Here is a 17,807-nt window from a genome sequence, read left to right on the forward strand (position 1 = left end):
TCTGATAGTTATCAATGTATGGAGCCAATATTAGATGATATCTCCGATATTCACAGACCAAACCCTAGTCAGAAAAAATATCATTCGCGGTAAAAGCATGGGGGGCAAATCAGTAGGTATTTCATTTAACGCGACCGACACCCTGTATATATATAAGTAGTAAATTGTGTCGAAGTGTAGTCAAAGGTCCCACTTTGTCGCTTACCATAACGACGAGATTTGCTTGTATCTTTATACGAATAACCTGTCAAGACGTCCTTATGGCAAGCGACAAAGTGGGACGTTTTCCCGGCCGGGCACACAATTTATCAATGCAGCGATGCATTAAGTAGCAGTTTTTATTGACAGTAATCACCAAAGAGCATATAATCACTACGTTTTAGTAATCACAGTAAGTCTCACACTCTGTCAGCCGAGCAGTCCCAATTAATTGTCGATGACTCACCTATCATGTATATTTCCCATAAGTGCGACTAGGCGAGGCATATAATTGTGCAGAGTTAGGAAGCCTTGGTACTGCCGGTAGACAAAGGACAGTTTCTACGCGCCGTGGGAACGCGGGAGGCCTTGGCACATCAGCTGGAGCTAGCTTTCAGGATGTCACTTGCGTAGGGTTGTGCAATAATTGGTAATGGGAATTTGAAATGGTTAGGGCTCTCAAGAGGTTTTAAAATTTAACAATTAGGTATAAAGGTCACAGAAAAAATAATAATATTTTACTTAATATACTGTGTTGGTGGCCAACATGCGAATAGCCCAACAGATAGAAAGGTCAAAGTGGTTGATTTGGTGTGGCACATAAACATATTATGTCGGCGGGATTTGTTTACTAGAGGAAAAATGTCCCGTGACAAGTGTTACAGATGTAGTGAACAATCCTTTTTAGGGTTCCGTAGTCAAACGGCAAAAAGGGTTCCGTTTTTTGCCATTTGGCTACGGAACCCTAAAAACGGAACCCTTATAGATTCGTCATGTCCGTCTGTCTGTCCGTTTATGTCACAGCCACTTTTTTCCGAAACTATAAGAGCTATACTGTTCAAACTTGGTAAGTAGATGTATTCTATGAACCGCATTAAGATTTTCACACAAAAATAGAAAAAAACAATAAATTTTGGGGGTTCCCCATACTTAGAACTGAAACTCAAAAAATCTTTTTTCATCAAACCCATATGTGTGGGGTATTTATGGATAGGTCTTCAAAAATGATATTGAGGTTTCTAATATCATTTTTTTCTAAACTGTACAGTTTGCGCGAGAGACACTTCCAAAGTGGTAAAATGTATGTCCCCCCCCCCCGTAACTTATAAAATAAGAGAATGATAAACCTAAAAAAAAATATATGATGTACATTACCATGCTAACTTCCACCGAAGATTGGTTTGAACGAGATCTAGTAAGTAGTTTTTTTAATACGTCATAAATGGTACGGAACCCTTCATGGGCGAGTCCGACTCGCACTTGGCCGCTTTTATCCTTTGCCATCGTATTTTCTCGGAAATGTTCGTATTTATCATGCTACTTCAGTCAATTTCGATACTTTTTGTACTGAGACTGACTGAAATAGCATAACACGTTCGTGCGTTTTCGTGAAAATACGATGGTAATAAAGGATTATTCACTACATCTATGATCTCACTTGACGTATCTGGCAACATCGCGCAACTTGCGCCGGCAGTGACTTCAGGCGAAGTCAAGAAACTCCATGAAACTACATTTTCACCTGAAGCATTTGGCAGTTGCCACATCGCGCGACGGGAGTAGGCTTCGACTTTAGGCGAACTAATCGCCTCCGCAAAACTTTGTCTGCCATACTGTGTCGGGTCGGGTCGTGCGACGTTGCCAGACACGTCAAGCAAAGTCCGGGAAGGTATTGTTATCCAATCTGTGGGCCTAGCACAAAAGGGGCGCGACAGTATCTGATACGCGATGACCCGTCTTTTTTTATCACGACACATTCACTGCCGGGAACCCACCTGGTGGGCGCTCGTGAACTTTGTTCAGCTGCAGGACAACCCGCTGGGCGGGTTGTTTTGTACGCAGCTATAGACCACCGGTTTCTGGGGTAGTGCGCCGTTTTTTGTTTGTCAGTGAATGTGTTAAATAGGGACAGGTAGTCTAACTTGCGAGCGAGTTACTATCGCGCCACTCCTGTGTTAGCCCGGCTGAATAACATGCGTAGTAAACCTGTATATATTAGTAATATTAGTTAAGAAAAACATAACAAAATATTCAAAATATTATTTTATTGGTATCTATTACATTCTCATAATTCGAATATTTATTTAAATTATATTACATAATGACAACAAATAATTGATTTTAAAATATAATTATACATGACTCCGACCCTAAAACGGCCTAAAATATATAAAAAGGAGTTACTGCTTAAATTACTTTTTGAGTTGATTTCAGATCAGATGTTTAGAGAACTACTTCATAAATAGCACCTTTATATCAGGAGGAAGACAGATAAGGCACGATATATCATACAATCGTTTTACCTCGAGATTCGTAAACTGTGGGATTCAAAATTTTGTCGATGGAAATAACGATACTATATATAACATAATACGAATTCCATAAACAAAATACAAATAAAATTATCTACAACATATATTTGAGAATACTTTGTGATTGACACTATCACCCTGTTCACGAGTTGTATTGATAAAATGTACTTGGAATGTAACACATGCAATATTTCATTATGCTAAAACAAATATATGAATAAAATATATTAAACTTTAATGTATCATTGGTGGTTAAACAAGAATGCGATTATGCAAAACATTCACCTAAGTTGACTAAATTAAATTAAAAATCTTTTTAAACTTTTCTCGTAAATTATATTTACTAAATATGACTAAAATGAAAATAGAAGTAGGTATCTACGTGTGGAATTGTTTTGGTGTGAAATAAACAAACATTACATTTGTGCTAAAATCCTATTCTCATTTTAATCGCGGCGGCCGCAGCGCGTCTAGATCGATTCATCGAATCTGGCGTGAGTGAATGAAATGAACTGAACGAATGATACTTATCTATCATTATGTCTTGTCATAACAACATGCACATAATGATTTTGACGTATGCACATAGATTATAGTTCCCTTTTTTTAGCATTAGAAAGAAGGTAATCGATCTTAACGTGATTTTTTAACAAAAATCAGTTTTCATAATAAGCGGCAGCAAATATGTAACAATTATAAACCATATACGATCGTTTACATTATTTTGTTTTCATAATTAATATAAACTATTTTTTAAAGCGTTTTTCAATAAAAAGGATCCTCAACATTTTTTTTTTCTAATGCAAACAAAACGCAATAGTCCACGCCAGCTACTTGAACTTTACATTGAAATAGAACAATAATATACAAATACGTTGAAAGTCTTTTAATATAAAATTATTTCGAGATTCTGACCGATCATGCATTGCGGCTGACGAAATATATTATAATAAAATACTATCCTCAATACTTATTACATAACGATGTTCAGATCTTCATAAGGACGGATTGTTTAATGTTGGGTGAGCATTATGCATTTTATATTATGCGTTCGTTTGTAATATAATTACTGGAAATATCATACACACTGCACTTAATTACTTGAGTCCGTTTATTACACGCGTGGTCTGCCTCATGCGTTAAAACCTGGAACAAAACATATTGATTAGTTTTCGGTCGTTAGCAATTTACGACTACCACTACTGGGGTGATACAATTTTGTGGTATGTTAACGGCACCAATCATGGAACATTTAAGAGAAAATTTGAAGTGTTTTTGATATTTCACCGACACCTGTAAAATTTATACCGCTTTACGCTTTAAAAGTTGAATGTTCAATTCTTTTAACTTTGTCCAATTAAGCTTAAGCTTATTATTATTAACTAGCAGCTCTTTGGCTCTTGTTTATGGTAAAATGTTGCCAGCGATTAAAAACTGATGGTAAATACTTGTTTTACATGATTTGTCTATACCATCCCATTACTGGTGCCTGTTCCATTATAGGGGTGTTTACTATAGTAAGTAGTTTATGTGACTGCTACATAACGAAAGGCATAAAATACAATTGTGGGTCTTTGATTTAAGTTGAAAGCGAGTTTCATAAAAACATAGCACAAGTGCTTTAATGCCTAATTATGTACAGTACAGTTACATAAACTACTTTATTTAAACGCATATGCTCTCTGTGATGTGTTTAGGAACCGCATGTTATTACCACCATTGCGGAATTTGATCAATGATCACGCACTCAATAAAATGTTATCTCTAATAATAGAAATGAGGTCAAACAAAGGAATTGTTTTTTGTTTTTATTAGAGACGTTCGAAATTTGAATGAATCCATTTTGACGTTTTTATTACGCTATAATAACATTTTTACAGTTATGAAACATTTCATGTAACAAATAGATTATCTTTATGCTGGCCGTAATTTGGGGTTTTTGAACGCATAATAGAGGGTATATGATCACTCACCGTCGTGGTGCCTGTGGTCCCTCTGCAGCTGCACGTACTGCCGCACCAGTCGGGCGACTTCATGGGCCTGCTCGGCTTGTAGCCGGGTCACTCGCTGCTGCAGGAGCGAGCCACACTTCACGTCCAGGAACAGTGTGCCGTCTTCAGACCGGACCTGGTAAAAAAATATTTACTTTTAGTAAACACGAGCGTAATACGTTGCTAACATATACCTCCTTCGGCAGCTGGGCAATACTTGAGGTTTTTATTATTGCTTATTTTTAGATGGTAAGAACGTTTTCGTTCTTCGTACGTTGGTAGTAGTCCAACGTATAGCTTAGGCAGAATCATTCTGAAAGCCTATGCGCTGCGCTACTGACGTTGCGTAACTCTTGATCAATGACATAGCAAAACGTAAGTAAGTCGCTCGGTGGCTGGCGACTCGAAGAAAATGAATGAATGAAATGATGACTTTAATGAATGTGTTATGGACGACCACGGCGGCGGCGGGCGGAGACACTAGCACCGCCCGGCCCGGGGCAGCACACACCTTCCTGGTGGAGATGAGGTCGGCGTAGGGCCAGTGCGTGTCGGTGTCGTGCGTGTGCGCGTCCAGCAGGTGCACGCCGCGCCGGTTGAGCGCGAGCACGTGCTCGCGCCACTCGTTGGGCGCGCCGCCGCCGACGCGACGCACTGCGAAGAACGATGACCCGAATAGCGGCCAGCGGGATAGGACCTGGGGAAATGTTACATTAACAATTTATTCACTTTGAAGAAAACAATTTTGTTTCATGCTGGTAGCAAGATAGTCTCGTGTATTCCGAAATTTAAGCGTAGGAATCATTAAGATGGAAGAATAGCTTTGCGATCCTAACGAAATAAGGGTATGTTTCTATGAAATTCCATTTCGGTTGAAAACGGTTTCCACTAAGTAAATCTTAAAAAAATATTTTGGTTTTGTCGTCGATCCTTTCAGCATAACAGAAGGCCTACCGCGAACTTCGTTCGACGTGTTGCCTCCCTGTTACACTTACGTATGAATTTACAAGTGCGACAGAGAGGCAACACGTCGAACGTGGTTCGCGATAGGCCCTCAGATTACAGATCTACAGATTACTTTTTATTCAGATTAGATTTTAGATTTACAGGTTTGAAAAAAAAAATAGTAAACAGGTTTGTTGTAGTTTCGCAATTTTTGAAAAAGAAGGAAAACCTATACCTACCTAGTTTTTCATTGTGTCAATAATAAACTGAGAAATCATGGAGAATGGAAAATATTTAGAAGTGGAAAACTTTTGACTTTTTGTATGGACGATCACGTGGTATACTTCCCTCTTAAACTACGCTATGGTCAAGAAAATAAAATAAACTACGCTACGGTCAATAAAATAAACTACGCTACGATCAATAAAATTACTAGAACTGGAAACCAGGGAAAATAACCGTCGTTAACGTCGCCAGCTTAGGCGTTAGTCAGTGTCAGCATTGGTTTGGATAGAAATGGTGTTCGGTCCTGAGCGTGCGGCGCCTCGGTGTCTTACCTGTAGCACTTTAGATTTGGCAGCGGCCGGAGAGAGCGCGCGCGCCGCCGGCCACTCCTGCGCGACCCACGCGGCCCACTTGGCCGGCCGGGGCTCGCGCAGCGCCAGCAGCGGCTTGGGCAGCAGGAACTTCAGGTCCCGCGCGTGCGGCGCCTCGGCCAGGCCGGCGGCGCGGTGCAGCAGCGCGGCCACCAGCGCCACGTCGCGCAGCGCGCCCGCCGCCGGCGCCGCGCCGCCCGGCAGCACCAGCAGCAGCCCTTCCAGGTAGTCTGGAGCCACCTAACGAATACATTGTACACATGTAACATAAACATTTATTCGGAATATAATCTCACAATAGGTACACGGTTCATGATCATCGCATAGTATGCAGCAATAATCTTGTCAAAATAACAGGTTGTATAAAGATTTACACGGAATATAATCCTCTATCTATCACTGAAGTAGAATGAAATGTGAACTGTTCCGTCAGCGGCCCGATTAGTGCATCGTACGCCGTAGGGGGCGTAGGGACTCACCTGCTTGAGCTACACCTCAGTGTACAGCGGAGGGGCGTCTGATCTAGAAGGGATGATGATGAGCTCGCTGTTGGTCATGTTGATCGCGTCGTACTAGTAGTGGAACTCACCTGGTTGAACAACACCTCAGTGTACAGCGGAGGCGCGTCTGATCTGAGTGGGTGGTGCCACACGGAGCGGCAGAAGATGAGGTAGAATGGATGATGAGCTCGTTGTAACTCTGTAGTCACGTCGAGCACGTATTCGTCGCCGGCGAGGGGCATAGTGAGCGCGTCGCCGGCCACGATGCAGTAGAGGGAGAACTCTTGACGCTCTGCCTCGCTTGTCACGCCGATCTAAAACCGAAAACAAATTTTAATTGGTTTAATTTATCAAAATTCAGGACTTTTCATCTGCTATTAATGATTACGTATACACGTTAATTGAAAGAAATACATTTTTTCCATTACACATACTATAATTTTTGCACACCACACAATTGTTTTTATTGTCATCTTGGCTATACATAACTACGACAGATATGAACGAGAAGTGGCGTCACTATTTCCGTAAATTATTTAAGTTTTGATTGTCTTTTGGCCCCATGATCACAACACGGATCCTTGGAGTAAAGGGCAGTAAAACGGATAGTTTGCAGCAATCTCGAGGCGTCCTGAATGGCGAAGCTTGCATTATTACTAGTTGTTTGTACAGTACACACCAGCTCGCACAGCTCGTCCACGATGTCGCGCACGACGGTGGCGCAGCGCGTGTTGACGACGCGCTCGGCGCCGCCCGGCAGCCGGTACAGCTGCCGCCGCGCGGACCGCCCCGCCGACACCGCCGTCACCTAACAAAAACATCACATCATAAATAACATCACGAAGGCTATTCCCATAATATACACATTAACAATTAACGAGTTTATTGGCGTTATTCATAAACGTGCTACAAACCTCAATTACCTACGAGTATTAAGTGTTTATCTGTCATTTTGACTTATGTAAGTTATGTATTTATAAGAAAGGGATATAACTTGAATTAACTAATTCAGGTTTGGAAAGTTTTATGAATAAGGGGTAAAAGTACTTATGGATGTCAGAAATTACGCAAAATTGAACTGTATGAATGTGAAACACAGTTCAAAACTTGGTAGGAATATATTCACTTCTACCTTATACTTCTAGAAGCCTAAAATCAAGCTGAATGAAGGCCTGTTAGTTTTAGTGACGCTTTTAAAATTACATGATTGATGCTAATAAAAGTGTTTTCTTCCTAATTTATATTGTGAACGCCCTGAATACATTTATATTATTTCTTCTTATCCAGTTGGCATTGTCAGATCTTATCCTAAACCTGATTTTTAATCACAGAAAATTAAGTCTTACCTCCTCAACACTAGGTACATTCTTGCGTCCGCCGCAGCGCAGCGTTTTCCTTAGGTTAGCTAGGCACACAGCTGCAGTGCCTTGGCACGGCCGCCGCCGGTCCGCTGCTGCGGCTGACAGATATTCCACTAGGAACGGCCTGCAAAAAACGATTTTACGTTATTACTATTGTGTAATTCGGTAGAATAAGTAGGAAGTAATTGGTAACTAAAATGACACATAACTACGATACATTAAATTTGATTATGTTATCAACAGGATCATTTTCACCATCGATCGTTTAGACCTAGGAGCTCCGCGCTATGGAGATCCCCGGAACGGCTTATTTTGGTCCCCAACCTATATTGTCCCCTGGAGCCCCTCATGGGTTAAAACAGCCCTAGTTATCAGCCCACTAGTCTTATAATTATCAACTTTAGGTATATCTGCTCTTATACATAATAATGCTGGTCTTCTTTGTTCAAATTCAAAACAATAATCTTCCTCGTTTTATCTAGTTTGGCGAAGCACTGCCGTGTAGGTGACGTGTTGCTTTCTGTTTCCTTCGTTAGTGCTACTGATTGTTCCACCTTTACTTTATACATACATATTTTGTTCTAGAGCTAGTGTAATAAATGGGTAAAGACCTTAAAGTATCTGAGCAGGTGAAGTAGGCGGCCAGGATGGACATGAGCCGCCAGGCGCGCTGGCAGGAGTCGGGCGCCGTGGACCGGTTGGAGGTGGTCTGTTTCATCAGCTGGCAATACACCTCGTCGCGCAGCTCGGGCACTGAGTGGCAGTGCTGCAAAAATAATAGTGTTATTGTATATAGCTATCCTAGCAAGATAGGTATAGACTGGATAAAAGTTATCAGAAAAAAAGCTTCTGACTACTAGAGAGCCAGATAATGAAATTTCGATTGTCGTGTTTCTCGGTAGGCTCTCTGAAGTGATTAATAAGTAAGAGTTCTTGTTCGATTACCCTCAACTAACTGTGATACATGTCTAAAAAAGCGGCCAAGTGCGAGTCGGACTCGCGCATGAAGGGTTCCGTACAATTTAAGACGTATTAAAAAAAAATCTTCTTACTAGATCTTGTTCAACATTTTACCACTTTGGACACACATTTTACCACTTTGGAAGTGTCTCTCGCGCAAACTATTCAGTTTAGAAAAAAATTATATTAGGAACCTAACTATCATTTTTGAAGACCTATCCATACATACCTTACACGTATATGTTTGATGAAAAAAAATTTTTTAAAATTTTATGACGTGAAAAAAAAACTACTCACTAGATCTCGTTCAAAACAATTTTCGGTGGAAGTTTGCATGGTAATGTATATCATATTTTTTTTTTAGATTTTTCATTCTGTTATTTTAGAAGTTACAGGGGGGGGACACACTTTTTTTCACTTTGGAAGGTTCTCTCGCGCAAACTATTCAGTTTAGAAAAAAATGATATTAGAAACATTAATATCATTTTTGAAGACCTATCCATAGATACCCCACACGTATGGGTATGATGAAAAAATTTTTTTTTTTTTAATTTCATGACGTATTAAAAAAAAACTACTTACTAGATCTCGTTCAAACCAATTTTCGGTAGAAGTTTACATGGCAATGTATATCATATATTTTTTTTAGATTTTTCATTCTGTTATTTTAGAAGTTACGGGGGGGGGGGACACACTTTTTTTCACTTTGGAAGGTTCTCTCGCGCAAACTATTCAGTTTAGAAAAAAATGATATTAGAAACATTAATATCATTTTTGAAGACCTATCCATAGATACCCCACACGTATGGGTATGATGAAAAAATTTTTTTTTTTTTAATTTCATGACGTATTAAAAAAAAACTACTTACTAGATCTCGTTCAAACCAATTTTCGGTGGAAGTTTACATGGCAATGTATATCATATATTTTTTTTAGATTTTTCATTCTGTTATTTTAGAAGTTACGGGGGGGGGACACACATTTTACCACTTTGGAAGTGTCTCTCGCGCAAACTATTTATTTTAGAAAAAAATGATATTAGAAACCTCAATATCATTTTTGAAGACCTATCCATAGATACCCCACACGTATGGGTTTGATGAAAAAAGATTTTTTGAGTTTCAGTTTTAAGTATGGGGAACCCCCAAAATTTATTGTTTTTTTTCTATTTTTGTGTAAACATCCTAATGCGGTTCATAGAATACATCTACTTACCAAGTTTGAACAGTACAGCTCTTATAGTTTCGGAAAAAAGTGGCTGTGACAGAATCGGACAGACAGACGGACATGACGAATCTATAAGGGTTCCGTTTTTTGCCATTTGGCTACGGAACCCTAAAAACACGTTTCCGGACATAGGTCTTCCTGGAGGTTCGACACGTAATCGACAAGATTCCAGCCAGCGAACGTAAATTCCAGCTGCTTTAAGTAATCCGGCGACATTGATCAGCCAATTAATTGTATATTGTAGTTTGTAGTATGCACGTTTACCCAATGAAATAAGTAATAAATCTGCAAATTATGCTCGCCTTCTATGTAAACAACTCTAACAAAATTATGAGCGTCACTGTCATGATGACGTGTTAAAGTGCTTATGCAACAACCGCATAAAAACACTTAATGTAGCGTAAAAATATCATGTAGTTGGCTAATTAGGTACTTTTTTATCTATTGATTAAAAATTATAAGCTTGGCATAATATAAATTTGCCGCGTGTAGTATTGTTGCTTACGTTTACAGGGTTGAGGTATTTGATGAAACATCAAAACAAAAGGCTATAACATTACTAATGCGTTTTCCTGACGAATCTCATGATGGAATTACTCAACGATTAGTCTAACACTCGGGTACAGAATCCCACGTAAACAAAGAGCATTAATGTTGATTTGTATTTAAATTCAAGAAATGTTTCACGCAGAATCAGTGAGGTGCGAACGCTTCCTCAATGACGGCGTACTTGAACTAATCAGAGATATTTTGATTAGCAAGAATTAATTAATTATTATAGAGTGCTGCCTTGACTCTAGATTTTTGCTTGATTAAACGGTTTATGAGTACCTATCATATTCCACAAATACAATTGCGATATTGTTTGGAAGAAAGTAATTTATGCGACGATGTAATGTAATATCAAAGAAAATTTTAAATAGAGGTGGACTGTCCCAGAAAATTTTGTAGCCACAGTAAATTTCATCCTTTTCACTGCCATCTTTAGACACATGATTAAAACTTTTAGAACGCCATTTGATTTTGATGTGATAAACATCAAAAAGTGGTGCCATCTTCAAATCTTGATGCATAGCCATCACGTTCGCGTGTAAGCCGCAGAAGGTCCCCGCCCGCACACATACGAGTATGCACTTCAAATCAGGCGACGCTGTAGCAAGCGGCAGACGACGAAGTCAGGGCAACCAAATCTAGCATAAATGAAATAATTTAGAGCTCACCATTAGCACTGTGTAGACGCATTTAACTTCAGTCAAATCCTGGTGCATAGCCCTCTCGTTCGCGTTCAAGTCCCCACAGTAAGCCCGCACACACGTAAAGCACTCCAAGGCTGGCGGCGCGAGCGCCGGTGGCAGGCGGAGCAGTGGCGCGCGCAGCGCCGTCGCCTGCCATTTCACCACGTCGGTCTGCGCCTTCCAGGTCCACTCGTTGCGCTTCGCTTTGCTCTTGAGTGATGAGTCGGCTTTGAGAATTTCTAGTCTGAAAAGGAAAATAAAATAGTTAGAACCTCGAAATACGACAGCGCAAATAAAGAGCTGTATAAATAAGTACCTACAATATTTATGATTTAGAAGTTTTGCCAAAAACAAAGGTTCAAAGTTATAGATCGTGTCATTCACGAAGACGCGTGCCTTGACTCGTAATGTCATGCTATTAAACCTCAGATTTGACAAATCTGGGCGTTATCGTGGATGACACGAACTATAAAAAGTGGACAAAACTTTATATCGATTTCAGAAGGGATAACATAATTGCGGTTCTTTAACCAAGAGCAACTTCCGATCTGTGTATATTACGATTTAATTTGTCGTTGTCCCTTGCACATTTAATCACTTCAGATTTGTGTCACCTCATAATATTATAGTTTACCTAGAAGCGGCACGCAATTTAAACATTCTTCAGGATTATAAGTAGGATTGCACTACACCACCAACCAACACACCTGGCAGAATAGCATTGCACCTACAATGCAATTATGTCTCAATACAAGCGTGTAGAATTTACCGTTTTCAACATTCAAACGGATGAAGTTCTCGTTTTCTTATTGTTACTTAAACTAATAGGCAATTTGGGTGTGTTATGGATGATAAAACTTCGGTAGCTATTGCTTTTTATATGTTACGTCCGGATTATGATTTGATGTCTTTTTAAAAATATTCATAGCAAACCGCAGATGACGCAATTAATATTCACCGTCCATCATTATTAATAAGTTTCCCTTTAAAGTAATAATTTTATGACACCGTTTCTCTTTCCATTAGACAGACCTATCATCACCAAAACCAGTAAACACACAATATCATACGGTATTTAAAATCTAGCTTTATGTTAAAGTTACATAATGTAAGTTCATGATGATTTTAATGATATATTTAGATGTGTACATATAAACATATAATGTAGGCTTTGTGGAACCAGCTATTCCTAAATTTCCTGCTACCTAAAGGTTGTCTGGAAGAGATCGCTTTTTAGCGATAAGACCGCCTGTTGTTACCTGGTTCTATTTTCCTTTAAAATTCATTTGTAGTTTTACATGTATGTAAAATGTATAATTGTTGGTGCAATAAAGAATATTTACTTACTTACTTACTTATTAAGGCTGAATAACAATTTTTTCATATTAACATAGCTAAATGTCATGTACACTTGTTTTATTGTAATGTAATAAATTACGTTTTGTAACCTAAATGTCAAGGAAAAAAGCTACCCATATTGACACATAAATTTATGCAAATCCTTCGCAAACGAATGAATCTCGTTAATATTATGAGTATTATGACTTGCAAATTATTTTAATGTTAATTTGTCTTCCGATGTATTTTTTTATTATCATTATGAACTAGATCCAGTTCGCGAATGTTATGAGTTTTATTTTTAGTTATTGTGTTGCATAATGCGAATATTTCCTACTTTTTATACTATTATCTAATATGTTACCATATAATTATTCCTTATTGATCACACGCCGAATGTGTTTAACGTCGTAAAGTAGGTATATAAAAACTCTGTTTTCATTTTAAACACGCAGAAACTAGTAGTTTGCGTTATTATTTAAAGCCCGTCACAGACGGAGCGATAATATATATTAATATACCGTAAGATACCAACGGATATATTATAGTATAGCTAAGCACCACACACGCCAACGATACCAAAATACTCGTATATATAATAACTTCGTGTGTGGACTCTGTCAAATGGTACGTAAAATATATCGTAAGATTATGCCTTGCCATAAAACATATTTTGGTATATTATCGATCCGTCTGTGACGGGCTTTATTCTGCTTTCTGTTTCAGGGGGTTTGAAGCGATATTGGAGTCAACCCAAAGACGTTTTTTGACTTGTAAGTTCTCTAGATCTATAGAGATTAGAGACACATCTTTTAACTATGCAACTAGGCGCATACTTAAGTGGAAATTAATTAGTCACAGTTAGTTAAACATTACATGGTACAATCTAATCTGCATATTTTTTTGCCGGAATGAATATACCTATCTAAAAATTATTCTTAGAAACACTTGTAGGTACCTACACGAGTTATAATAATTATAGGTAATAGAGTTTTGATAAAACATTAAACCACTAATGGGCCTAGTTACGAATAGGTAAAACCCCCTCTCGGTCCCACTTTTTACCAAAGTTCCATTAATTTGGTAATATGCAGATCTTTAAAAAACAGTGCAAAATAGGTGAAAAATATGAGATAACTTAACCTTTTTAAAATATTATATTCAACCTAGCCGAAGTTAAATTCTTTGCGCGTACCCGGGGCGAGACGGCTCTCATACAAAGTCGACGAATATTACTCAAGGTGTCGATCCTGCATTCTAAATTACAGATTTGAATGTTTTGCAATCTACGCAATTATAACGTTTAAATAAACTTAGAGATATTCCAAGTCATGACTTCTGCAAGTGGTCTCTCATTCGCGCCAAGAATGACTGACAGTTTATGACTGGCGTTACACAATTCATGACGATGACAATGATCAGTGATCATTAATGCGGAAGTAACATACAGACAGACAGCTGTCTGTTACCTCTTCACGCTTAAACTGCTAAACCGATTTAGATGAAATTTGGTAAAAAGATACTTAATTTAACCTGGCTGGCCTGGGGATGGGTATCGGAGAGTTTTTATTCATCATCATCATCATCATCCCACACGTAGATGAAGTCGCGGGCAGACACTAGTCACCAATAAAGCCGTAGAGATTCTGAGAATAGTACTCTAGTCTAAATTACTTGTAGCTTTAAACTATGTATAAACTATACCTACAGATTCTACAGAACACCTAGGTATCGTTCGTAGTCAAAGTCACAAGCAACGCCAACAGGAAGCGCACGCGCATTCGATGCAAATTCACGCAGTCGCATTATTGTTGTGGGCACTCTAGCGGTTATTGAGTAATGTATTGCTTTTTATAAACGTAAACAAACAAAGCTAAGTCCAAACCTTTAGAAAAAAAGTGCTGCCTATGACTCCTATCAGTAAACTAAAATATAGGCTCTTTTTATAATACGAGCATTGGCAATAATACACTTAATCGGAGCCTTGTTTATTGAATGTTTGACATCTAACACAACACTTCCACTACACAAGACGGATATGACTAAGGATCTCACAGGATGCTGGAGGTCAGCTCATCGTCGCTGGTTTCCTGCGGGACTTCGCTGTCCTCGCTGGACGACAGGCTGTCCACCGAGATGTCCTGGTCGGTGTCCGCCGACCGATCACCGCTCGACACCGCCGACATCGCGCGACTGCCCGCCATCATCGATACTTCGCTCGCATCAATCGGGGAAAGTATCGAACCGGGGAAGCGATTACGGATTACGATACGAATAATTTTGCATTTCATTTCGGCTTTCAAACGTTTGTTTATGTTCAGCCTTTACTGATTGCGCGATGTATGTTACGGACTTCCTTATTCCATTTTTTGACTTGCGTGAACTGTTATCAATGCTTTTAGTTTTCTGCCGCACCTATCTGTTTATCTATGCCGGATAATTCATTGAATCGAACTTGTTCCGGTTTTCACCGATGCGATTCATATCCGAGAATGGTTATTGTATATAATTAACCCGTGCGAAGATAGGCGTAGCGTAGCGGTATTACACTATAAAGCTTTAAGATACAAAAACACAATGTATGAAAATGATACAGTTCCAAGTCTTAATCTCAATAAACTCGTCGTAAAGCTAAGACAGAGCTACAGTTCAGTTAATTTATCTAAAGTGGTTCATTCTTTGGTATTCTCAGGCCAGTCATGACTTATGATTTATTCGCACATATGGTAAGAAGAAATTTCTCTTTGTATTCAGCCTTTCTAGGACCGGAAGGCACCGCTATTAAATTGACGCACCTTCTGCAATTGAATCTTCAAATGTTCACGCAACGTTGCTCGATAATCGGTCGGTGTCGCCTTTACGCCAATTGCTTGATTAATTACAGATCCGATACACCCCGCGTTAGGACAAAGCAATCAAAGCTGCGAAAACAATAATTACGAAACTTTTACTTTAGGTTGTTTACACAAGGTAAACCCTGAAAATCTCTTATGTATCTTATGTTTAAAAATTATCCTAAAAAGTCCTTATCACATACGTGTATGTTACCTACACACTTTAACTAGTCACCATCAGGAGGACTACTTTGTTGTAAATAAGACTGTGTTTTTCTAATTTGATTGCCGGACACGGTCGTAACACTTGCCAAACTAATCCGTGAAAATCGCTCATAAACGCGGACATCTTTTTACCAAAAAACTTATATCACAAAATAAACACTCGTAAAAGAACGATTTGATGGAGGGAAAGCGTACACTCGACGTTCACGCGATTCATGCACGAACACTCGCGTTAGGAAACTAACGAACATCAGCACTTGAGAGTACTAGGGTGGCAGGAATAGCAGGAGTGTCGGGATACTTGCATGTAGTGCTTCAGCCTGGAGAGCGCTGCGCACGGCATGGTGGGCGCCCCACGACTGTCCCACGCCGACCTCGGGAGCACCACGTTCCACCCGAATGATGTTCAACGCACAACTAACCAGGGCTGCCGCCACAGTTTTTCCGAAACGTTTTTATGGCGCATTGTCTTCTCGTTTCAATACAGCTGACAAAACTGTTGCTCAAGATTCTCATTACGAAAAACGTAGCATTTTGTAAAATTAGGTCAGTGGATGTGCCCGTACGTCGGCTACTGTGGGCCAGTGAATTGTTATGTTGGCTAATCTTGACTTCGATCTCACAATGTTTTGATGCGACTTGCATGAATGGGTTGCTTCATGTGTCACAAAAATTACACTTTTTGCATAAATTGAGATTATATCACTGTTGGATTTGAAACTTTTTATTATAATTAGTCCTCTCGGTCGGTTATCTGAGAAAATTAATTAGTATTAACGAAAAATAACGACCGACGATTGCTCACTTATTTATCGATCTGATTGTAACAAGAAGATGTTTTCTAAGAAAAAACTTCGCTTTAGAATCCTACAGCAGAATAAGAAGTTTAATTAGAAAACAAATTAATGGAAATCAACATAATAAATAGGTAGCCTGCCGAAGCCTCATTTTCAGACTAAATTAGAAGTTAATTTGGAAATCCAAAAACTAAAGAGCAAACAACCTATGTTTTGACGACCTGTGGTGTGGTGTGGTGGCCTAGTCGATTACTGACTCTGCCTATAAAAAGCCTGGCATTGATTTATGTAGTGAGCACGGATATTTTGTTCCTGGATGTTTTTTATGTATTTAAGTACTCACAACACAAGTCTTCTTGAGCTTGCCGTGGGGCTTATTAAGTATATATGTGTAAGAATGTCCTATAATATTTAAATTGAATCTACCACAACAGGCGCGGATACAAGATTTGGCTTAGGGGGGGGCCATTTTGAGAAAATCATATATTTTTGCACAGAAAAAATAAAATTTACTCAATTTAGTAACGTGAGGGCCAGGGTTTTAGGGGGGGGCCATTGCCCCTATGCCCCCCCCCCCTTGTATCCGCGCCTGTACCACAACCCTGAAGAGAAACAGCAGGCGCAAAAACGCGGGTAGAGTGCACATTCCTTGAGCGGTGCGACGACGCATTCAATGTAAATAGTCGTGGAAACGACGCGCAATTACACGCGGGGCGCTTTGTCGGGTTAAAACATTTAATTACAATAAACTGTTGTAATATATCATATTAATGTACCTACTATTTATTGATGTATGTAATGTTGCTTCCTTCCTCAGTCAGATTCTTTAATGATTTTTGTACATGCAAAGATTTTCAAATCAAACCGTTTCACGATAACTGAAATCTGTATAATATAATAATTTACATGGACATTTTCTTTTAACATTATATATAGGACATTATTTCACACATTTATTAAGTCCTATGGTAAGCTCAATAAGGCTTGTGTTGTGGGTACTTAGACAACGATAAACATATTAATAAATACTTAAATACATAGAAAACAACTATGACTCAGGAACAAATATCCATGCTCATCACACGAATAAATGCCGTTTCCAGGATTTGAACCCGGGACCATCGGCTTCATAGGCAGGGTCACTACCTACCCACTAGGCCAGACCGGTCGTCTTTTAATTTAAATGTAATTTACATTCGAACGCCTTACAGCCAGCGTCTATCCATTGATCACGAACGCTGTATGAGTTAAGGGTTCGAATATCGGGATGTGTTTTAAATTCGTCAAT

The 17,807-nt window shown here is 39.1% G+C and overlaps 1 protein-coding gene across 3 annotated transcripts in view; it reads right to left on the reverse strand.

Annotated features, from left to right (window-relative positions):
* Positions 1-2,226: 2,226 nt before the first annotated feature.
* Positions 2,227-17,807, reverse strand: part of LOC133521882 (unconventional myosin-XV) — a 153,028-nt gene continuing 137,447 nt past the window's right edge. For all 3 annotated transcript variants that reach the window (XM_061856993.1, XM_061856991.1, XM_061856992.1), the window contains 9 exons: positions 11,311-11,569; positions 8,515-8,669; positions 7,889-8,027; positions 7,222-7,350; positions 6,632-6,856; positions 6,004-6,282; positions 5,013-5,198; positions 4,484-4,637; positions 2,227-3,656 (listed from right to left, as the gene is read on the reverse strand). In XM_061856993.1, coding sequence (XP_061712977.1) covers positions 3,643-3,656; positions 4,484-4,637; positions 5,013-5,198; positions 6,004-6,282; positions 6,632-6,856; positions 7,222-7,350; positions 7,889-8,027; positions 8,515-8,669; positions 11,311-11,569 — 1,540 coding nt within the window. In that variant the 3' untranslated portion in view covers positions 2,227-3,642. The remainder of the gene's footprint in view (positions 3,657-4,483; positions 4,638-5,012; positions 5,199-6,003; positions 6,283-6,631; positions 6,857-7,221; positions 7,351-7,888; positions 8,028-8,514; positions 8,670-11,310; positions 11,570-17,807) is intronic.

Source organism: Cydia pomonella, chromosome 10 (genome assembly GCF_033807575.1).
Source record: "Cydia pomonella isolate Wapato2018A chromosome 10, ilCydPomo1, whole genome shotgun sequence".
Taxonomy (NCBI): Eukaryota; Metazoa; Arthropoda; class Insecta; order Lepidoptera; family Tortricidae; genus Cydia; species Cydia pomonella.